This window comes from Corythoichthys intestinalis, chromosome 9, assembly GCF_030265065.1.
Source record: "Corythoichthys intestinalis isolate RoL2023-P3 chromosome 9, ASM3026506v1, whole genome shotgun sequence".
NCBI lineage: Eukaryota > Metazoa > Chordata > Actinopteri > Syngnathiformes > Syngnathidae > Corythoichthys > Corythoichthys intestinalis.
In genome coordinates this window covers 1,921,941-1,947,044 of record NC_080403.1, presented here as the reverse complement: position 1 = coordinate 1,947,044, position 25,104 = coordinate 1,921,941, and the positions used below count along the sequence as shown (strand labels likewise).

The following is a 25,104-nucleotide window of genomic DNA, read 5'->3' as shown; positions in this document are numbered from 1 at the left end:
AGGGATTTCCTTATTTGTTAAACCGATTCTGAAACACAAGATGCTTTCAATATTGTTGATTTTAACGGTGGCGGCAACGTAATACGAGAAGTACGTACCTGCTTATTCAGCTACATTAACCCTACGTAATAGATTTTTATTCTCATACTATTAATTTCACATTCATTCTCGTAATAATAGTTTGACTTTTTTTTCTCTTGCCTCATCTACATCAAATTATTATCCATAGAATGATTTATGCTAATGCTTCGTCATACCCCCCAGCTAATGTACGTACGTAAAGTGCGTAGCGGTTTACAGCTACATTACCCCTACAAAATAATACCTTTTTTCCCCCCTCAAAGCAAATTAAATCTCGTAGTCATTTTATTAATTTTTTATCAAATTGGCCCAAATACTCCATTGTAAATGTAGACTGTCACATTTCGAAATATTTCATTAGCCTGGCTAATTAAATATTTCAAACAGATCTTTGTTATGGTTGTTCTTGGGGAAAAAAAATAAATGTAAAAAAAAAGTTCTCATTAGTTCTCATTACATGATATGAAGCAATTTCGCCGCGGCACAACATGTGGGGCTGTCTGACTTCGATGCAGCTCACCACCACCACCGCAGCTTCAAAAAAATCCTAGACGCATACGACGCTAGACCTAGATCCTAGACGCTAACGCATAGACCCTGACGAATTTTTGATTTTTTTTTTTTTTTTTTTTTTATTAGAGCTGATTAATCTTTAAGGTCCCAAGCCTTTTTTGGCTGTTTTTTGTCCAGTTTTTATAAATAAATATAAAGTTTTTATAAATAAATAATTTCTTGTCTCTATACGCCATGTAAAATGTTTAATATGTCCTCAATGTCTTGCTAGGTACAGTATATTATTTCTCAGCACATCATCTATACGAACCGTTATTATTGCACTCCAAGCTAATACATTAGCATATTGGACCAAAAAATATAACAAAATCATCAAATTTCCAATGGAAAAATTTATAGAAATGAAGCATCAGCAGTCCCAAGTAGAGATGTCCCGATCCGATATTTGGATAGAATCGGACGCCGATATGGGCAAGAAAATGCACATCGGTATCGGATTGGAACACGGAAAAATTCCGATGCAGACTTCCGATCCAGTTTTTTTTTTTAAAAGTCCGGTCCGGGTTTTCCACAATCCATTCCAGTTTTTGATTCGGTTTCCCTAAAATCCGGTCCGCATTTTACGGCACACCTTCAACACACTACATTTACATTACCGTCTCCTATTTACCGAGAGACTTTATCGGTAAAAATGTCAGCTGTGTGGGATCATTTCACCTTAAAGGACGACAAAGACGAAGAGGCAGAGTGCAACATATGCCACTATAAAGTGGCATATGTTGTGGCATATAAAGTGGTAGTGGTAAAGCTGTAAGAAGTTTTAATACAACCAACCTAATCAAGCATTTAGCGAAATACCACCACAAACAATATGAGGAGTATGTTAAGAAAACCGAAGACAAAAAGAAAGGTCCTACGCAACTAACACTGGGAGAAACTTTTGCTATGCGTGACAAACTGGCACTCGACAGTCCCAAAGCCCAGGGAATAACAAGAGTCATTGCCGAAGAATTCATTCTGGATGACGAGCCATTATCTCACGTGAGTAAAGACGCACCATCCAACACTTAGAGCCACAGTACAACATGCCCAGCCGTCATTACATCCTTGAGCGATTCGGCCGTGGAAGATTCGAGAACGATTCACTAACATCCAAATTCCGATTATTGAAATATGTCAAGTAAAGCGGAATACACAGCGCGGTCTTCAGGACGCAATGAGAAACTGACCGCATTGCGTCCCCAAAGTAAACATAATGCTTGTCATAGACCCGGGTAATGCCAATGCTCAACTCACGGCTTTAGCTCAACTCATGCCGCTGGATAAAAAACACAAGAATACCTGACGTCAACGTCGTTTTACTGGAGATAATAGATATCATATGTATATAGAACTAGATGCAAAACGACAGACTCGACTGCGTTAGCATGCGTTAGTAAACAGCCGCCATCTTAAAGCAGAAGACTTCCCTAGTAGGCTGTTGTGAACCTTCCAAGCGAACCTAATTAACTTTTTATCTAAAATACTCCTTAATCGGCAAAATCTTGACTTGAATCTATCTTCAAAACAGTTTTAAAACTTTCACATGTCGAAAGTAGACAGAAGGGAAATTATGGAATAACGGGAGCAATTTTAACAACTTTAACAGTTGATTCGCAAAATTAAATGAATTGAATGTAGTTTAAAGCTGCTGATACAGAATGGGGACTTGAGTATTTTATTTACTGTTTTAAAATGTTAACTTGATACTGAAATAGTCGTTTATTTAAACCTGAGAGGCTTTTTATACAATTTTTGTAACTAATGCACAAAACATTAAAAGCATCTAATAGCTTGGGGGATTTGTGGGATTTTCCACTGAGGTTGTTGGTGTGTTTTGCTTTTTTAAGACAGTTTACAATATTATTTGCACGTTTTACTGACTGACTATGCCAATTCTGTTTTTTATTTATAATGTTTTGTGTTTGTCACTGAATAAACAGGTCAGTTTCTTGTTACCAACCGTTGTGTGTTATTCAAACTCACCTAATTCAGCTGGCTAGTTGTTATCAAGAGTACTAAAACCTTTTTCAACATGAGTCTGACAACTAAGTAAGGAGGCTAAATAACTTTAAACTTTAACACATGCTCAGATAGGTCGGTATCGGTATCGGCCAATATTGTTATCGGATCGGAAGTGCAAAAACCTGGATCGGGACATCCCTGGTCCCAAGAGAATGGGTGCATTTGGAGCTAACTTAGCAGCAAAAGTGAATAACAGTTGTCAAACAATGAGATGTCTTTATTTTCAGTTAATATGCATCAGACCCTCTTGAAATTCAAGAGATTCAATCTAACATTAATTTCAAGCAATCTCACAGCGAATTGCAACAAGGAAACGCTTCAGGACAATAGTTTGTTGGCTTGTGGCCGGCGCGGCGTTGGTGCAGCACATTAGAAGTATCTTAAGTATCGATACAAAAAAAAAAAAAAAGAATCGATACTTGGATCGTGACAAAGGATCGCGATACATCGCCAAACCATATTTTTTCCCAGCTTTAAGTTGTTTTTTTAAATACAACAGTACAATTCAGAATTCGCGATTCCATTCATTAAATCAATCTTCCCAACACCAGGAGGCCTCATGCAGCCACAAATAAGGACACTGCCACAACATGTTTTACTATAGGCACCGTGCACTTTCACAAACTTTTTAAGTGGACACACACCCATACATGCCCGTCCTCTGCAATGACAGAAAAGTCACCCCAGTTTGGCTTTATAAATCTTGAGCCAACTGCAGAGAACTTTCATAGCGATTTTTTGTGTTAAAATTTCTCATCAGGTGACGATACTGTCGAGGTGTGTGCGTACAACAGGAGAAAAAAAAAGTCTTAAATAGGATTATTATGTGAATTAGAATCATATTTTGAGACGATTCGACTATACACAACAATTTAGCAAAGCGCAGATGACGAGAAATTAGTCTTTTAATCTGCCGGTGAGCCACACCTACCATTATAGGGCTCTAGCGTCCCCAACAGGTGGAGTCACGATTTCATCTGATTTAGTATGCAGCCCATTGAGGGGGAATTATTCACAACAAGGAAAACATGACGAAGAGAGCGCCAAAATATCCTTGTTTCAGTCTCTCTACTCCAATATTTTACAGGATATTCTTTTTATCCAAGTATTTTTCCCCAATAGCTAAATAAATGGCATGGTCACGACAAATACCAGTCTTGTGCTAAATGGAATAAGAAATAGTAAAAATGCATTTATTCAAGACAGCATGGCAAAATTACTCCATAATGGTGAAAACTGTCGACTTCACCTTTACTGTCGCACCTCCCGAACGATATTTTATGCCACCTAAATCGGGCTTATGTCATTGCCCTTCCCTGGCTTCGGAGAATGTAAACCAGACATGTCCAAAGTCCGGCCCGGGGGCCAAATGTAGCCCATGGTCAAATTTCATCCGGCCCCCAGCCTCTGTCATAAAATCAATAACATCTGGCCTGCACACGGACTTAATAAATTGGTCAGCAGTACTGCAACCAGCATATGAAGTAGCTTACACACGAAATGCTGCACCTCATTTACTCACTAAAAGGCAGCAGCACTTTAAACCTTTATTGCCAAATGTCTCACATTTGAAATTTCGTGATTTTCAGACTAATTTAGAATTTTGACATTTCTTTTTGAAAAAAAAAAATAAATTATGGATGCAAGTCAACACATGCATCTGCAGGTTCCATGAGAAAAAAACATGATTTAGCATGGGTTATAGACATTAGAGTGTTTATTACACATATTCATTTTGACTTTTCTTTTCATAAATTGGAAAAAAGTTTCATTAGGACCTTATTTTTCAAATTTTGGGATTCTCTGATAATTGCTTCGTGTTGCAGGTATTTAAGGGCGAAGCAGCATTACTCCGTGTGACCCTCTACTTCCAATTTTCTAAAATGGCGACAACAAAAAAAAGTTGACTGTGGTGGCCGATGCTTCAAGGATAGATGGAAATACTAAAATACGCAACGCAACAACTGTGTCTTGCCTCATTTGCAAAGAAACAGTCGCTGTTTTTAAAGTTTTCAATGTGAGGCGATATTACCAAACAAGACACGCTGACATGTACGGCAAGATTACAGGGAAGTTATGCAGCGAGAAATTGAAGCATCTTGAAGCTAGTTTAATTTTACAGCAGTAGTATTTCGCAAGAGCCCGAGTGTCGAAAGAGAACGCCACAAAGCCTAGTTGCGAGATTGTTGAAATTATTCATTAAAAAAATAATAAAGCAAATGTGACACACTGAATGGCTTGCTAAATTTTGCTTAAATATATAGTTCTACGTAAAGGAAGTCAGCCAAGGTCGGCCCCCCACATTTTTACCACGCCAAATCTGGCCCCCTTTGCAAAAAGTTTGGACACCCCTGATGTAAACAAACCAAGAGGCGTGACAGCTAGCCAACATGCTAACCCGAAACAAGTGATGTTCCAAAGTCTTCGAAGCGGAAAATCACACATAACTAGCCCAGATCATTTCACATGACGACTGGGTTGTCGATTGTCTTCGCCGATCGGCAAACTGCCCGGCGAAGAGCAATTTACATCTCGTTCCCTTGCTACTACTGACAGGAGAGCTCGCCGGGGAAGCAGCTAGACAATGACCGCCGAACAAACCGGCCGACGTCGGAGCAGCATGTAGCTGCCAAATGGTCGACACAAATATGGCAAAAATAATGCTTTACTACACGGCGAAGTCGTAAACAGCGAGATACTCAGTGGAGGAGGGCGGCTGCAGTTGTTGTGCACCTAACGTGCAGCTAATGTGTATGAGGAGAGCTTTTTACATGCCTATCGATGATCAAACGTAGTAGTCCTTTATTTAAAGAAAGTTTGTAGTGTTAACTTTGTAATCACTGTATTTGCGGCTATTTTTAACACGAAGTTGCAATTTCTGATCGGTCGGAAAATTTGACAGAACATCGAGCACATGAGAGCACACATCGAGTATTTGACAATAATACAAAAGACGATGTTAACTCACTTCCTCGTAAGTCCCATGGTCTATGGAGGTAGATTTGTGTCTTTATTATTCAATCAAAAAAAAAGTTGCTTCGATCAAATAAAAAGTTGCTTCAATCAAAATATATACTTTCAATCGAAGAAAACGTCACTTCAATCAAAAAAAATGTGTTTGAATGCAAAAATAAATTTGAAACTCAAAAAAATATATTTGAAAACTATTTTTCTTTGATTGAATTTTATTTTTTTGATCAAAGTCAAGTTTTTTTAAATTGAAACACCATTTTTGATTGAAGTCATGTAATTTTCCGTTTGGACCACATTTTGGCTAGGACATTTGTGTCTTTATTATTCAATCAAAAAATAAATTGCTTCAAACAAAAAAATATATATTTTCAAAAGAAAAATCACTTCAATCAATTTTTTTTTTTAAATCAATCGTAGAAAAAAAGGTTTGAATGTGAAAAAATATTTGAGACTCAGAAATTCGCATTTGAACACTTTATTTTTCATTCAAACTGTTTTCTTTGATTGAAGCAATCCTTTTTGTGTTGGAGCCATATTAGGGGTAGGACATTTCTGTCAAAATCATTCAATCGCAATAAAAGTTGCTTTAATCAAAAAACTATTTTTAATCAAAGAAAAAAATCATTTGCAAAAACTTTTTTTTTTTTAATATATTTTTTATTTGAAATATATATATATTTTTTTTATTGAAGTGTCACTTTTTTTGAAAAGCAAAAAGTTTTAAACTTATTTTTTTCAAAGTGGAAAACGTTTTGAACACACTTTTTTTTTTTTGAAGTGGAAAAAGTTTTGAAGGCACTTTTTTTCGATTGAATCATTTTGACACAAAGATTCTCCTTCAACGCTAGTTCCGGTGTGTTTGATTGGCAGGTAGCTGAGCCAATGACATAAAAGTATGAAGCAAGCATAATGGCCACCAGGGCTCCATCCAGCCATCGGAGTCTGTTGGAGTCTAAGCCGAATATAGGGCACCGGTACGGGCGTGTGACATCGGCATTTCACCGGAGTACCCGCAACGGTACGGTGCCCTGTCGTGGCACACTGGTCGGACCCCGATATCACCCCCCAGGCGCGGAGGCCGGCTGTCGAGTGGACGCCCCGCGAATGACACGGCACTCATTCAAAGCTGAAGCGATGGGGCTGCCGGCGTGGACGCCGGCGACTCGCCGGTAGTCCACTCGCTTACTGGGCAGGCTAGTGTCGGGCCACTCGCCGACCACTCCCGTACCGGCGCGTCGCGGACACTCCGGTTGGAACCAATTGCCAACCGTCACGTCAGGGCAGCGGGTGAAGTTCGCCGTGTTAAATCACATTAAGCAACAGGGCACCGTACTCCGGTGAAATGCCGATGTCACACGCCCGTACCGGTGCCCTATATTCAGCTTAGACTCCAACAGACTCCGATGGCTGGATGGAGCCCTGGTGGCCATTATGCTTGCTTCATACTTTTATGTCATTGGCTCAGCTACCTGCCAATCAAACACACCGGAACTAGCGTTGAAGGAGAATCTTTGTGTCAAAATGATTCTATCGAAAAAAAGTGCCTTCAAAACTTTTTCCACTTCAAAAAAAAAAAAGTGTGTTCAAAACTTTTTCCACTTTGAAAAAAATAAGTTTAAAACTTTTTGCTTTTCAAAAAAAGTGACACTTCAATAAAAAATATATATATTTCAAATAAAAAATATATTAAAAAAAAAAAAAGTTTTTGCAAATGATTTTTTTCTTTGATTAAAAATAGTTTTTTGATTAAAGCAACTTTTATTGCGATTGAATGATTTTGACACAAATGTCCTACCCCTAATATGGCTCCAACACAAAAAGGATTGCTTCAATCAAAGAAAACAGTTTGAATGAAAAATAAAGTGTTCAAATGCGAATTTCTGAGTCTCAAATATTTTTTCACATTCAAACCTTTTTTTCTACGATTGATTTTTTTTTAAAAAATTTGATTGAAGTGATGTTTCTTTTGAAAATATATTTTTTTTTGTTTGAAGCAATTTATTTTTTGATTGAATAATAAAGACACAAATGTCCTAGCCAAAATGTGGTCCAAACGGAAAATTACATGACTTCAATCAAAAATGGTGTTTCAATTAAAAAAAACTTGACTTTGATCAAAAAAATAAAATTCAATCAAAGAAAAATAGTTTTCAAATATATTTTTTTGAGTTTCAAATTTATTTTTGCATTCAAACACATTTTTTTTGATTGAAGTGACGTTTTCTTCGATTGAAAGTATATATTTTGATTGAAGCAACTTTTTATTTGATCGAAGCAACTTTTTTTTTGATTGAATAATAAAGACACAAATCTACCTCCATAATGGTCCCACAGTAGTAGGGCTTGTTTTGGCCAATATCCACTGGTGAATGGGAACCTTTTGAAACCCCCAAAAGGCGCACACGTCTCTCCCTCATACAGCAAGATTTCTCTGCAGCCGTTTGGCTGGCGTGATGCGAAAAATAACCGTGTTAATCCCCCAAATCAGCTGAATCCTTAGTCCTTCTCATACAACAGTACAGCTGTATATTAAAGAGGACTCCTTCCTTCGCACACGTCACAGCGCCCTCTTTCTTAACTCGAGACTGTTGCCGGAAGTCACTCATTTTCATGGCGAGGGATTAAAAAAAAAAAAAAAAAAATAGCGATCGCTTCCACACACATCCAAGCGGTCCATTTCCTTCAGGAGCATAAAATACCGCATGTATTATGAAATAAGCATGCTTTTTCGTGTCACAGGCACTTTAACTTCCTCAGACGGCCAACAGAAATGATTAAATCTCCCATTTCTTTTCATTCCACTTTTGCTACAGTATTTTGACTAACAAGAAAAGCCTTACTTATACTGTATTCTTGTAGCCCTCACACTTTTCTGTGCAAATAATCATTTTTCTTCCTGAGATCTTGAGACGGTTCTTGGTGGTGCCATTGCATGAAGTATTGAGGGGTTTCCTCATTTGTTATCTTAAGCTTACCGGTAATTCTCTCTGTGCCAGTAAGCACATAAGGCCTGGATATCAATTAGGGCTGCAGCTATCGAATATTTTAGTAATCGAGCAATAGACTGAAAATTCTATCGATCAATCGAGTAATCGGATAAAACTTTTTTTTTTCAGGTAAAGAGCAATTATAAATATACATGAGAAAAAAAGACATTAAATCCAATATTGAACCATTTTCAGTCAATCGATGTCTTTATTTTCGATGTACATTGTTAAAAACAGCCAACAATTTAATCTCAGATGTGACTAGAAAAAAAAATCCACTGCTTTCACTCAAAAAACTTCTAGATCTTATACAAAAAACAACATATTTCTTACCTAAAAATGTAATTACGCTTGATAACACACATCACTTCAAAGCTACGTTTTTTCCCACGTGTTTCAATTGAATTTCCATTTGTGTCAAGCTATTTTTAAGTTCTAGTTAAGTTTTAAGTTAGTCTAAATTGTAAGCACTGATAGGATTTTGAGTTTTTGTAGTGTTCAAAAATTTATGATACCTGCTGTATTGGAGCACATTAGGGACCAGTGCTACTTGGTGTTTTATTCAGCAATGACTAATGAGCTAAAACTGACAATTACCTTCATTATGTTTTAATTTTACACCCTCATCACTCTATAGCGCTGTGTTTTTACACATTAAATAAAGCCTGTATGCAAGACACATTAGCCACGCATCGACAGTGGTCATAATCAATAGAAACCTAACGTTATGTGAGAGCGAGTGACATTAACGTTATATTTATTAGCGCTGAAAAGTCTACTGCTTAAAGATGGCGGCTGTTTACTAATGCTGCCCAGACGCGGCCGAGTCTTTCATTTCGCATCTAGTTCTAAATGCATGCTATATCTATGAGACGCCTCGGACATTAGCTGCTACCACACGAGCATCATGCGGGCGTAGTTTTTAGCAACATCGACATAGTTTGTAGCGGCTGTCGGCTGCACTAATTTTTTAATTTTATTTTATTGCTTCTTCTTCTACGCACGTGACGTCAGTGCGTTGTCCCGCATTAAAAGTAGTCCGGGCAAAACGCGATGCTTAGAGCTGGCAAAATTAAACGATTCCTCGAGGTGAATAAAATTACTCGGATCAGTTTTTAAACTCGAGTTACTCCAGTTGCTTGAGTATTCGTTTCAGCTCTAATATCAATCCATTGGTGTCGGTCTGCCACTGCGAAGCATGCTGCGCCCCAAGAGCTCCAGCCAGCAATGGTCAGCTCAACTTCCACCATCATTCTCCAGGTTGTTTTTGGGATCCCCATTGTATGGAGCACTGCCTTCTCTGATGCGAGCTGTACCTTTCCGGCTCCAGTCCACCATTTCCACACAAATGTACGTCGAGATCTCATTTAGTTCAGCAACTGGAGGTGTGAGACGCATTTTTCCAGTGTCCCAAACTCCCAAAAAAGCACATTTATCAAGGTTTCATCAGCCCGAATTAAAATCCAAATCAATTTTCAAAATGGTCAAAAAAATAGTTGTATTTGGTGTCAAAATCGATTAAGAATGAACACAGAATAGACCAGCACAGTTTACAGAACGATACTGAATTCATTGAGGAACAAAATGAACTTGTTTGCGCATCGGCATTGCACATGAAGGAATTCTCAGACAGCTCATTTATTACCACTTTTCAATCCTAATACAGTGGTACCGCTACATTCGAATTTAATTCGTTCCAGGACATGGTTTTTATGTCGCAATGGTCGTATGTCGAGCTGGATTTTCCCATAAAAATACATTATAATTTGATTAATTTGTTCCACAGCCTAAAGACCTATGCCAAATCCTTAACAAATATTGCATTTGGCGGAAAACACAGACAAGACTGAAAAAGCAGTTTCTGCTCCTGCACCCCTCTTTAAAATACACTGCTGTATTTTAAGCCCAAAAAACTGTTGTGTTTGATAGAATATTATGTCTATATGCTGCAATAGCAGATTCATGGCGCACTTAGCCCCCAAACTATTTTTAATTTATCCGTTTCACCCTGGAACCCCCCGTTCACAGACATCGCGCAACCGCTTTTTTTCAACCCAGCCATAAAAAGGTAAATAATTATATTTCTTATTCAAAATGTCAGTCATTTTAAGCTTAGAATCATTAATTGATGTCTAATATTTCGCTTAAAAAAAAAAAAAAAAAAAACTTTAAAAAATTATTCACTCGCATATTTTGCACTTTTAAACGAATTACGTCACAATGAAAAAAATGGTGTCTGTAAATAAGTCATGGATATCTACCTCATAACTATGGCTTAATTTTTTTTTTGTTAGTGTTGCATTTTCCACGATATGTAAGATGATAAATAATCGATCCAAAGAAAGAAAAAAAAAAAAAAAAAAAAAAACGTTTAAAAGGGTAAATATATGAAAAAGAACATCTTGACCACTCCTTGATGTCTGCGATTTCTGCATCACAACCCTTGTTATATTACCATGTTTCATCCTTAAAATCCCCCAAAAATCCGCCTGTGGCCATTAAAATCTGTGTCTTGACACTCGATGATACATTCTACATGGAGTTTTTGGATTGAAACAACAAGGTAAGTATGCAATATTATCTCGTTAAAATCATGGTGTCTTTAATTATGCTCTCGCGTGCCCACACCTCCAGTTAGGGTTTTGCTGTTTATTTATTTATTTTTTTTAAATGGCATCCTGTTCAAAATGTTTATTTCCCCAGAAAATTGAGATTTGAAGCTTTCCAATGATGTATCACCCATGCATATAGGACAATTTTGAAATTTGGCCAAATTGGGGGTCTCAGAGCGGAACTTCAAGTCACCTGAGTATTATCAGCCATTTACAATTACAAATAGCAAAATAAATTATAAATACAAATCATAATAATAATAATAATAATAATGTAACGAATTGGGTTCTAATGTGGCGGTTGTGTTTTGCATGCTGCTTCTGTGTGTTGAGAGTGAGAGGTGCGGCAGAGATTTTACTTTCTCTTTTCATGTTCTGTTGTTGTTGGCATCAGCTACGGCGAACAGTATCAGTGTTGTGTTGCACGAATTCTGAAATATATGATTAAAAACCTGACGAAGCTGGCGACTTCCTTGTTGATGTTACAATAATAATGAGAGTCATCCTCGAGATCGTAGACCTATTCCGACCGGATTGTCGAGCCAGTTCACTGACGTCCACACCAAGCTAATGTTTTTCCAGAATTTCCTTCTTAAATTCAATGGTAATCATCCCATTTTTCCTTTTTTCCCCACCTACACTAACCTTGAGACCAGGGGTCGCGTTAACCGAATATTTTCCGTCGTTGACTGGTTTTTTAAAACGGTGACGGAAAAAACTGAAGTCCGTCCGTCATTTTGACAGGTTGCAATTCACACCCCAGACCACACGGTGGCAAGTGAGCATATTAATTAGCTATTGTCTCTCTTAATGCATGACGTCGTTGGCTATCCTGTCAGAATATTGTAGCGTCGCCGGGGTCTGGCGGCGGCACCGTGATTGACACATCAACGCGAGGTTCTTATTGGTGCACCCGGTGTGCCAGGTAAGATGCATTTAATATATATTTAGAAGATTTGGGGCTGACAACCACAATTGAGATCATTGTGTGACGTTGGTGATTGGGGTCTATATAGTTGCCTCTTTTTCTTTGGGGGCGTAGGCGCACTATCCTATTCCCCTCACTATCCACTCGCGGGGGCCTGCGCTTGTCATTGATGTTCCTTATTCTCGCTATATGAATATACAACTTTAGCATTTGTTAATAATACGCTCCGTGTGTAGTATCATCCATCGATTTTCCTTTTTAAATGAGCACTTTTAAGCGAACGCAAGAAGTAACAACGGGAACATTTTTAAACAGGCATTTCACGGGAGAGCATTTCGACTCTTCGGCCAATCACGGGAGAGCATTTCGACTCTTCGGCCAATCATATAGCGAGAGCGAGTGGATAGTATGCAGAGTAAAAAGAGGGAGAAAAATACCACGACTTCCGTGTCTAATTTTTCGCCGCCAAGCAAGCGTTACAATATTAATTAAAAATGAATGAAAACTAAATACTATTGAATATGTCATCATTATCATTTTAAAAATTTAAGTGACGGGTAAAAATAGATTATGACCGGATTTTTATGACCCTGTCAGTCAAAATGACAGACAACGAAAATGTCTAGCGCAACCTCTGCTTGAGACCCATGTTGATTTCTCTCACAAGAAAATCCACTGTGCGTAGGTCTTGCGAGAGAAAACAATGAAATTGCTACACCATCATAAATCAGATTTTGAGCATGTCGTCACATGTCAAGACAAATGACGAATCAAATTTTACGTCGGATGTCGAAAGGATCGTATGTCGAAGTACGACTGTAATGATTGACTTTACCATAGGATTAGTGATATAGATTACCCCTCTTTACATCGCCGCATTAGGAATGGAATTTCGTTGTAAACTGATATACATACTCTGGATATAGAACATCCTGTCGAGCCAAAACAGTAAAAAAGTCTTGTTATGTTTGGTCTTCTTCCTTTACAAGGAAATAGCTAACTGGGTATTATTGGAGCGTCTCAAACTACAAATGCCAAGTAGTGTCTAGTCAGTCATGGCTATGCTATGTTGTGCTATAATTGGATACTTGAGTAAGTAATTGTGCCTAGAGGATAAGGCAGTAAACAATATCTTAAATGATCTAAGTAACTTCCAATAAAACTAGCAACACAACAAATGTGAAACAGAATAGAAGTCAACACACTCTTTTTGCTTACACTTAAAGCTAAACTCATGAGCAGTTCCTCGGAACAACAACAAAACCTCAAAAGTCAAACGCAATCTATTCCACATTTTAGATTTCTTATCAGTTTGTCCCACAGTCCAAACTATCAGCATCATAAAACCTCGTACAGTGCATGCTTGAGTGACATTTTAATTTTTAACAGTCGTATTGTGCTATTTACTGTTGTATTGCCCTCATCTTAACATTTTAGCTGAAAATGTGCATTAGAACCAAAAACACTGCACTGAAAATGTGAGACTATACAGTGGTATGAAAAAGTATCTGAACCTTTTGGAATTTCTCACATTTCTGCATAAAATCACCATCAAATGTGATCTGATCTTTGTCAAAATCACACAGATGTAAAAACAGTGTCTGCTTTCACTAAAACCACCCAAACGTTTACAGGTTTCATATTTTAATGAGGATAGCATGCAAACAATGACAGAAGGGGGAAAAATAAGTAAGTGAACCCTCTGCCTTAGGAGACTTAAAGAGCAATTGAAACAAATTTTTACCAAACAATTTAAGTCAGGTGTGTGCACACTCACTGATGAGTGGTTTAAAGCTGGCCTGCCCACGATATTACACACACCTGGGAAGAATTGTCTTAATGAGAAGCATTGTCTGATGTGCATCATGGCTCGGTCAAAAGAGCTGTCTGAAGACCTGAGATCAAGGATTGTTGATTTTTATAAAGCTGGGAAAGGATACAAAACCATCTCTAAAAGTCTGGATGTTCATAAATCGACAGTCAGAGAAGTTGTCTACAAATGGAGAGTTTGGAACTGTTGCTTCTCTCCCAAGGAGTGGCCGACCACCAAAGATGACCCTAATAGTTCAGCGCAGAATACTCAGAAAGGTACAAAAAGAAACTTTGAGTGTCTGCTAAAGACTTACAGAAATCACTGGCACAGTCCAATATTTCTTGAGAGGAGATTTACAGACTGCTTGTCTGGGATAGGGTTTTAATCTCATCTGGCCGATTTGGAAGCCATGAGCTATAGCCATGACAATAGGAGCGTTATGGTGCTGGACTTCAGAGACGAATGAAATAGTAGGGAAAAAAACAAAAAAACAACGAGAACAGTCCAAGGTTGGCGTTGTGATGAAGCCCACTGGGTACCTCTAAGGCGGCCACAGGAAGGCGATTTGGCGGGGAAAAATTTTCAGGTTAGGGTTTAGGGTTAACAGCATATCAGTGCCAATATAAAACAATGCAAATTCACTGCACTATAATCAACAACACACAAATGCACATTGCAATAACATTGCAATAAACACAAAGGTGGGGTTGGAAGCGGATGCGCGTGCAAACCCAAATGTACGCCGCACACACAGGCGGTCAATTTGGCCACAAAACGTGGCGGTAACTAAGCCCTTTACACTCAATTGGACTTACAACACATTCCAAAGATACTAAACGAACAGGTCACCTCATGGCATCAATGTCCAACACCAATATGATGTATACAATGCTTGCCAACTTGGAGCAATGATTACCCGTCGTTGCAACGGCTAAGCGACGAAACGGCCACGAATGTAGGGGGTCCAACCTATCGCTGGAACCCTCCAGAATGAAGGAAAAATACGCACATTCATTCATGGACTTACACAGATCAACATTCCCTCGCACATCTCAAGAGGTGTTGCACTCGGCTCGAATGTGCACCCGTGCTGGCAGCCTGGCACACGCCTTTCTCAGTCCCAAAACACTTAGCGCTTGTGACTCAAGACCAAAACAAGAAGTAACTGTGAGCGGTAACCACGGAAACGAACACGTAGCGAGAACCTTTCTAGCATTTTTTATTCAAAATACTCTTCGTACATGACTACAATATTCTTCATTCTACAGTACATACTGTACATTATGAAGCAATACCAAAATAGTAACGCACAGACACTAAGGAAACAACTTTAATCAGATTTCTGGTTTGGAAAAATGAACACGTTAGATTACTCGGTACTGAAAGAAAGTAATCCAATTACAGTAATGTGTTACTTAGTAACGCGTTACCGATAACACTGGAATTGGACAATAAATGGAGAACGAGATACATGAACGTTTAAATGTTTTTATCATTGGAAACTAATGGAGCTTTTTTTTTGTCGAAAATCCCGCGTTTTGCCACAACCGTAAATGTGAGGGAGGAAATCGAGAGAGAGCCAGCGTTGCATGAATTTTAAGAATGTTTGGAAGTTTGAACAGTGTCAATTAGTCAAAGCGTGTGGGCTGTTCTGCGCACAAAATAAATAGATGAAGAAAAAATATGTGTGTATTAGCAAAGCATCCTCAGAATTACATCATAACTTCAAAACATAAGGGATGACCAATAATATATGTACATTCAAGTGTTATGGAGTCTGAAAGTTTTTAAAAATAGGTTCCAAAAAGCATGATGCTAGCAGTTATACATACCTGAATTTGTTAATTTATATTGCATGTAAAAAATATTTTTTACCGAATATGTTTTGACTTTTACAAATGTAGCTGTTCATTGTACATAAAATAAATCGCTGACTAACTGCATCAAACAGAAATTGGTATAAATTTAAGCCTTCCTACTGTATATCTATTGAGATTATTACCGTATTTTCCGTACTATAAGGCACACTGCATTATTAGGCGCACCTTTAATAAATGGCCTATTTGGAAAAAAAAATCATATATAAGGCGCACTGCATTATGAGGTGCATAGAATAGACAGAACAGTAAAGGCTGGGGTTACGTTATGCATCCATTAGATGGAGCTGCGCTCCGAGTTGCTGTGTGACCTGTCGCGGCTCAATATTGATTCATACATAAGGGATTATAAGGCGCACTGTAGGCGATTGAGAACATTTAAGGCTTTTGGGTGCGCCTTATAGTGCGGAAAATACAAGCAAGTCTTTTCTCGGAATGTTATTAAAATGTGAAATGTTAATATTTTCTGTTAAAAGGAGCAGATATTAGTAGCTTTATTATTTAGCACAACAGATTCTGGGTCATTCAAGCACACATCAAAAAAGTGTAACCTTGGTGATATCAAAATTCACCATTAAGCATCATGATGCTCCAAGAATACGACAAATTTCATGTTCGCATTTACATGAATTAATGCCAGGCCCTAGGGGGCAGTGCTGTTTTACAAGGTGACAGCCAATGATGCACTTCCATGACGACAACCTGCTCAGCCCTGAAGACAACATATCCGCTCACTCGAAGCAATGGTGTCCACGCGTTTTTTTGTCTTTTACTTCGAGGGGCACAAAAATGTAAACATAAAACATATTTTAATTAAAATTATTATAAAAACAGTCAATTAAAGCAGAAATTCCACCATGTTTGCTGTTTTGAATGTTTACTAGCAGCAACTACGCATGCCCAAAATGACGTGTGCGAGTGCTGACGTCATCGGAGCGAGAGCAGTCCATTCGTATGGTTGCGGAGCAATCCCTGCAATCGAATCGTTCCGCTTTGGAGGCCGGAATCAAAAGTTTGCGTCTTCGCCATACGTTTTCACTGTTACCATGTAAAAACGAGGCCATTCTGCAACACAATCGTTGCGTCTTGGTGTCGCAGCATCACCATGTAAATGGCCCATTAGATGTAAAATTGATCTTTAAAGTGACTGTGACAGCATAAAAAAAATCTTAAATAGCATTATTATGTGAGTTAGAATCGTACTTTGAGACGCTTCGACTATATACTACAATTTGGCAAAGCACAGATGACGAGAAGTTACTCTTTTAATCTGCCGTTTAGACCCGCCTGTCATTATAGTGCTCCAGCCTCCCAAGCTGGATGATGACGTTGGCAGGGTCACGATTTCATCTGATTTAAAATTCAGCTCACTGAGGGAGAAGATGTGGAACGAGTTCAGAACGAGGAAAACTTGACAGAGAGCAGCAAAATGTCATGATTGTTTCACTCTCTCTACTCCAATATTTGTATTCCATTATCCAATATTCTCTTTATCGAAGTATTTTTCCCCAATTGCTAAATAAATGGTATGGTCATGACAAATAACAGTCTTATGCTAAATGGAATATGAAATATTATAAATGCATTTATTCAGTATGACAGGGCAAAATTACTTTTTTCTGACAATGACGTTCTGTCATTGTTTGCATGCTATCCTCATTAAAATATGAAAACCTAAAAATGTTGGGGATGTTTTAGTTAAAGCAGACACTATTTTTTCATCTGTGTGATTTTGACAACGATCAGATCACATTTGATGGTGATTTTATGCAGAAATGTCAGGAATTCCAAAAGGCAAGGCAAGGCAAGGCAAATTTATTTATATAGCACAATTCAACACAAGGCAATTCAAAGTGCTTTACATCACATGAAGACCATAAAAATCACATTTAAATCAACACAACGTAAAAACCAAGACAAAAGATTGCATTTAATCACAGATTAAAAATAAATAAATAAAAATAAAACAAAAATAAAAATAAAGCAAAAACTACTACTACTAATAATCATTGAAATCAGCAATAGAGATAAGCACAAGAGGAATAGAAGGCAGGTAGATTGAAAAATATAGACAGTTATGGATATGCAGTGCTAAACAAAAGCGTTTTTAGCCCTGATTTAAAGGAGCTAACAGTTTGAGCATACTTCAGACGTTCGGGTAACTTGTTCCAGAGGTGAGGAGCATAATAACTAAATGCTGCCTCACCCTGCTTGGTTCTTGTTCTTGGAACATGCAGAAGACCCGTTCCAGACGACCTTAGGGGTCTAGATGTCTCATAGGAATCTAACAAGTCAAGCATGTATTTTGGTCCAAGGCCATTAAGTGTTTTGTAGACGAGCAGTAGTATTTTATAGTCTATCCTTTGACTCACTGGAAGCCAGTGTAGCGATTTCAAAACCGGTGTAATGTGGTAGCCTGGCTCTGCCAGACTATTCTCCCTGTATTTTTCAAACAGAGAGAAATAGTCTGGGACCCATCCCATTGACGGCCTTTTCGAGCAGATACAAAATCAATCGACAAATCAGATTCGTTTATTTGCGTGACGTGTTCTTCACGAGCAACGTCACTCTTGCGCGTCGAAAGTCGTCCCTTCAGCAACACAGACGGTGAACGGCAGAGCCGAGAATATGTTCCAATCCACGGTAAAATCAGTTTTAAATGACCAAAAACACATCGACACGAGTCACTGACAACAATCTGTCTCGCGCTAGCCATGTCGAATAAACTCCGCTCTCTTCATATGCTTACTTCCGCGCGCAAGTCCGTCATCCTGAAGTCGCCATTTTACTAACGTCACGTCTGCCCGTCGCTGATTGGTCCACTCCGCTGTCTGTATGCTGTGGCTTGCTCCGGCCTGGAAATTGTTTCCGTGGGAAGGGTGGCCAGACTCAATAGCTGGAACAGCGTTGAGTCTGGTGTACCAGGCTAGTAATGTGGTCCAGCTTCCTTATATTTGTGAGAACTCTGGCTGCAGCATTCTGTACTAGCTGCAGCTTCCTGACTGATTTTTTATCAAGACCTGTAAATATACCGTTGCAGTAGTCCAATCTGCTGAAAATGAATGCATGCATAAGTTTTTCCATGTCTTGTTGAGTCAGAAGCCCCTTAATTCTGGTTATATTTTTTAGGTGGTAATAAGCGGATTTAGTGACGGACTTTAGATGACTATCAAATTTTAGGTCTGAGTCAATAATTACGCCAAGGTTTCTGACTTGATTTGTAGCTGTAAGTGACATTGTGCTAAATTGGCTGCTTATCTTTGACCTTTCCTTTTTTGGCCCAAAAATGATCACCTCTGTCTTCTCCACATTTAACTGGAGAAAATTCTGGCACATCCATTCATTGATTTGATGAATGCATTTACTCAGGGAGACTAAGGGACTATAATCATGTGGGGACACAGAAATGTACAGTTGTGTGTCATCTGCATAGGCGTGATAGGAGATGTCATACTGTTCCATTATCTGAGCTAACGGAAGCATATAGATGTTAAATAAAAGTGGTCCAAGAATTGACCCTTGAGGGACTCCACACGTGAATTTGGTTCGTTTTGACTGATAGTTTCCAACTGACACAAAGAAATCCCTATCATGTAAATAGGATGTGAACCACTGAAGAATAGTGTCAGTAAGCCCTACCCACTGTTCCAATCTGCTGAGTAATATGTTGTGATCAACCGTGTCAAATGCGGCGCTGAGATCCAATAGTAGCAGAACAGATGATTTGCCTGCATCGGTATTCCGACGAATATCATTTAGGACTTTGATAAGCACGGTCTCGGTGCTGTGTTGTGGCCGAAATCCAGACTGAAATGAGTTAAAAAGATTGTTTTGCATCATAAAAGTCTGGATCTGTTCAAACACAACCCTTTCGATAATTTTCCCCAGGAATGTCAGATTTGATATTGGCCTGTAATTACTAATGGTTGAGGCATCCAGATTAGGTTTTTTTTAGGAGAGGTTTTATTACTGCAGTTTTTAAAGTCTGAGGAAACTCTCCTGTTTGGAGGGAAGTATTTATAATCTGAAGTATGTCTGGGGCTATGCAATGAAAAACAGTTTTGAAAAAGTTTGAAGGAAGGATGTCAAGGCAGCATGTTGTGGGCTTTAATTTCGACACAATTTCTGTTAAAGTGGCATAGTCCAAGAGGCTAAACTGTCCAAGATTGACGTGGGGGACATTTTGGGAGGCATTTAGTGTAACATTTGTTAATCCGGAGTTGCACACAGTCTGTCTAATCTTTAGTACTTTGTGTGTAAATAATGCTGCGAAATCATTACAGGACACCTCAGATGCCAATTCCTGAGGTATTGATGCTTGTGGGTTTGTCAGTTTGTCAACAACAGAAAATAGTGTGCGAGTATTGTTGGTGTTTCTACTAAGGATCTCTGAAAAATATGATTGTCTAGCATTTTTCAGTTCCTGGTTGTATTTGCGAAGACTCTCTTTGTAGATATCATAAAAAACTAGGAGTTTGTATTTTCGCCATCTGCGTTCTGCTCGTCTACAAACTTGCTTCTGTTTTATAGCTAGTATGGCATTTCTCCAGGGTGACCTCTTCTTTCTTGACAAAGTTTTTGTCTTAATCGGGGCAATAGTGTCCATTACAGGACACTACAGGTTCAAATACTTTTTTATACCACCGTAGATCCATACAAGACATATTCTTCCCAAAGTATAATTAATACATGAATCAATACATAACCCTAATATGTATATTTTAATAAATGGTTTTTAAGCACTGCAAATGTAATAATTATGACATAAATGAGAGATATGGCAGAAAACACAGACAAGGCTGAAAAAGCAGTTTCTGCTCTTGCACCCCTCTTTAAAATAAACTGCTTTATTTTAAGCCAAAAGAACTGTTGTTTGATAGAACAATATGTCCATATGCTGCCATAGCAGATTTATGGCGCAACAAGCCCCCAAACTATTTTCAATTTGTCTGTTTTACCCTGGACACCCCGGTTTAGAGACGTCGCACAACCGCTTTTGTTTCAACCCAGCCATTAAAAAAGGTAAGTAATTATATTTATCATTCAAAATGTCTGTCATTTTTAGCTTAGAATCATTAATTGATGTCTAATATATCGTTTAAAAAAGAAAAGACTTAAAAAAATTCCTCACTCGCATATTTTAAACTTTTAAACAAATTACCATATTGGCCTGAAGACGGTGTTTTTTGCATTGAAATAATACTATAAAAGAGCGAGTCGTCTTATATTCGCGGTCTAGACATTATACCCATTCACGACGCTAGATTGCGCCAGATATCATTGAAGCGATGTTCTGTCATGACAGATCTCAGCTACTCTCAAGTTTAACCAGTTTGCATTATTGCAATGTTTTTCCTTATTCAGATTTGTTTCAAAACTAGTTACAGTTAGACTTCACTTTGATGGTTAATGCAGCTAATGCAATTTTGTTGGTTTATCACAATAGATTGGTTTATTTACATTTCAAAAACTAGAAGCCATTTATTTACGAATGTGATTGCACTTTAATTTATATATTCAAATGTTCAGATATTAAGATTTGAATGAGGCAAAATAATATGCAAAAATTAATTTGGTGTTCAAAAGTCTTTTTTCAAGCTTGAGTCTTGAAAAAGAGCGGGTCATCTTATAATCCGGGCCATTTTATATTCGGGCCAATACGGTACGTCACAATGAAAAAAATGGTGTCTGCAAAAAACACAGATATCTACCTCATAACTATCGCTTAATTGTTTTTTTTGTTTTTTCGCTACTGTCGGATTTTCTCCGATATGTTAGATGATAATTAATCGATCCAAACAAAGAAAATTTAAAAAAAAAAACGTTTAAAAGGGTAAATTTATGAAAAAGAAAATCTCGACCACTCGTTGATGTCTGCAATTTCTGCATCGCGCCACTTGTTATATTACCATGTTTCACCCATAAAATCCCCCCAAAATCCAGCTGTGGCCATTCACAGCAGTGTCTTGACACTCATTGATACATGCTACATGGAGGTTTTGGATTGACAAAAGGTAAGTACGCGATAATATCTCGCTAAAGTCATGCCGTCTTTAATTCTGCTCTTTCATGCTCTCACCTCCAAATAGGGTTTTGCTGTTTTTTTTTGTTTTTTTTTTTTAAATGCCTTCGTGTTCAAAAATTTTCTTCCCCCCAAAAATTGAGATTTTAAGCTTTTCAATGATGTATCACACATGCATATCGGACAATTTTGAAAGTTGGCTAAATTGGGGGTCTCAGAGCGGAACTTGTACATGCATATATTTTAACATTTTTCAATAAAACAATGTACTTATATATTTAAATTTTAATTGAAAAAAATCCTTGATAGACTGTGGGCACGAAGTTTGAACCGTGATGTAGCGGGGATCACTGTATTTTTGTACTTTGGAAATGCCCCAGGTACTGTTATTTATATGTTACCATTCTGTATGTTGTATCAAACAAATTTAAAATTAATAAAGGAAAGCATCATAACTATCATACAATTCCAATAATAGCATTCAAATGGCTGGGGCAGTCCTCATTTTTTTCCTTTTTTTGAACTACATAATTCGTCCAGATTATTCACTAACGATAGTTATCGATCAGAAAAAAAATATGAACGCTGTGAGGAGAGCATAGTGGATTACATGGTCATACCTGTGAAGTTGTACAGTTTCGGCGTAATTTGTACAAGTGAGCACCGATTTTCCAATGTGTACGCCGTACGTTCAAAATCTGTGAGTTTTTCGTGGATTACGTTTTTTTTTTATCTCCGTTCAGATTTTGTCACCGTTTCGGCAACGAGACCATGTGCGTTACTATGCGTTACTATGTGGGTTGAATGACGCGAGAAAAGTCAGAGACACGGAGAAAGAAGAGCAGGAGTGGGAAGGAGGGAACAGTGTTGTGACACTGTCGCAAACATGATGCTAGGCTAGGTGGCTCCAATACTTCCTGATTGTAGCCGACAGCCTACAATCTACGCCCACTTGAGGCTACACTAGATATCATATGCATAAAGAACTAGATGCGAAATGACAGACTCAGCGGAGTTAGTAAACAACCGCCATCTTAAAGCAGAAGACTTCTCAGAAAGGCTCTGTTGTAGTGAACCTTCTCCGCGAACCTAAGTAACTTTTTATCTAAAATACTCGATACTAAATCGGCAAAATCTTGACTTGAATCTATCTTTAAATGATGAAACAGTTTTAAAACTTTCACATGTTCACAGTAGACGGACGGGAACTAATGCAAAAACGGGAGCAATTTTAACAACTTTAACAGTTGATTAACAAGATTAAATGACTTCCAAACATAGCCAAGGTTACTATGTTTTTTCTTTCTTTTTTTTTTTTTTTTTTTTTTTTAATTAAAAAAAAAAACATGAAAGCTAACACCAGTTACTTTGCCAAGTAACTAATTACTCTTACATTCAGGTAACTGAGTTACTAACTCAATAACATTTTGGGAGAAGTAATTTGTAACTGTAAATAATTACTTTTTTAAAGTAAGATCAACAACACTGGTCATAAAGATGAAGTCTGCAGAATGAAAAGTGACGAAAGGGGAGATTTTATTCTGCCAATTTATTGCCGAACACAATTTGCCAGCAACTATTGCTGATCACTTCTCAGAATTAGCAAAAGAAATGTTCCCTGACTCAAAGATTGCATCGGTATATTCATTTTATCAATTGACCTTTTTAATTTATAATAATTGGACACACTCAAGAACTACCTTCAAGTCAGACTGAATTGCGAGCTGAAGTGCAGCCATCAAAAGACTTGATAGAAATTGCCAAAAGTGCTACATACAATAAAACAAAAGTCACTGTTAACTTTTAGTAATCATGATGTAGCTGAGGATATTGATTGTTCTTTGACTGCCCCAGGTTATATGTGAGCAGCAATATTACCAATGAATTAATATTATTTTAAAATTGAATTTTATTTTTGTTTCATATTGCACGCTAACTGAAACGTTGTAAGATTAGTCATCAATTTGTAAGGGCATATACGTCACTATTTGTAAGATCGGCAGCGGCCTCAGGTTGACAGATATGTATTAATCTGTTACCATTTTGTACGTTGTATCAAACGAATTCAAAATTAAAAAAGGAAAGAATCATAAATATCATACAATTCTAATAATAGCATTCAAATGGCTGGGGCATTCCTCTTTTTTTACTTTTTTTGAACTACATAAATCGTCCAGATTTTTCACTAACGATAGTTATCGATCAGGAAAAAAATATGAACGCTGTGAGGAGAGCATAGTGGGTTACATAGTTTCAAGCACATGACAACTGATACCAACGCTACACACGTTTTAGTTTCACAGAGCTGCGATTTGTCATTTTATGGCGTCAAATATTACTACGACATCGCTGAAACGACAATATTGTGGACACAGGAACTAAACATTGAAGCTGCTTCGAAAAGTATTTGGTGTTGCAACACATAACTACAATGTACGTTTACATACCCATTCCAGCACACGAATAAACCCAATTGGTTCTTTTAGTGGTCCGAGGTCCAGAGAAAATCCGGAGACCGTCGTCTGTAGACATTGTACAAGTTAGGAAAATGACGAACAAATAAGTATATTTACGCGTCTTATCAGATTAAATACCACTAAAGACAATACTGAAATAATAACTCTTACATGCAAGTCATTTTGAAAATAAGTGGCCCTGCCCTTGTTAGCCAAACCCTTCTAGCAACAACATGCTACCTTCTGACAGCTGACAAACTCTCGTGAAACTCGGTTAACTCACTTACCTGAATAGAGTCCATTGTGACGTGCAACAGATAGCAAGTTTGTAAACGTGTCTTATACTTGTCAAACCTTGAGAAACGATAACAAAGTTAACTTGTTGAAAGAAATAATGCAATTGCATTCGTAAGGAGCTATAATGTCACCGCAGCAAGACGGAAGGAGGTGTGCCAGCTGATACTGTACAAGGATTTGAAGTCGATCAGACATGACGGGAAAACGACAACAAATAACATCCGGTTAGTACCTTTCTCAATAAAACATATAGTCAAACTTGTCGTTTAACAGTAAATGGGATAGTGTTCAGGGGTGAAAGTGGCCAGAACTTTTTTTGGGGTGAGGAGTGTCAAATCTCTTAAAACTAAGGAAATGCTGAGAAATCTGCTTTTGGCACAGTTATACCCATGACACCCCCTCCACCCCCCAAAAATGGGTGTTACACATGCATTAGACTACTGCAAGGCAGGGGCGCCGTATAGGGGTGAAAAGTTAGACT

General features: G+C 37.9%; 1 protein-coding gene across 1 annotated transcript in view; it reads right to left on the bottom strand.

Moving 5' to 3' along the window:
- LOC130921742 (synaptophysin-like protein 1) overlaps window positions 1–24,786 on the bottom strand; it is a 56,775-nt gene extending 31,989 nt beyond the window's left edge. The window contains exons 1-2 of the mRNA XM_057845980.1: window positions 24,614–24,786; window positions 24,318–24,392 (exon numbers count right to left, since the gene is read on the bottom strand). Coding sequence (XP_057701963.1) covers window positions 24,318–24,392; window positions 24,614–24,628 — 90 coding nt within the window. The 5' untranslated portion in view covers window positions 24,629–24,786. The remainder of the gene's footprint in view (window positions 1–24,317; window positions 24,393–24,613) is intronic.
- Between the last annotated feature and the right edge of the window lie 318 nt (window positions 24,787–25,104).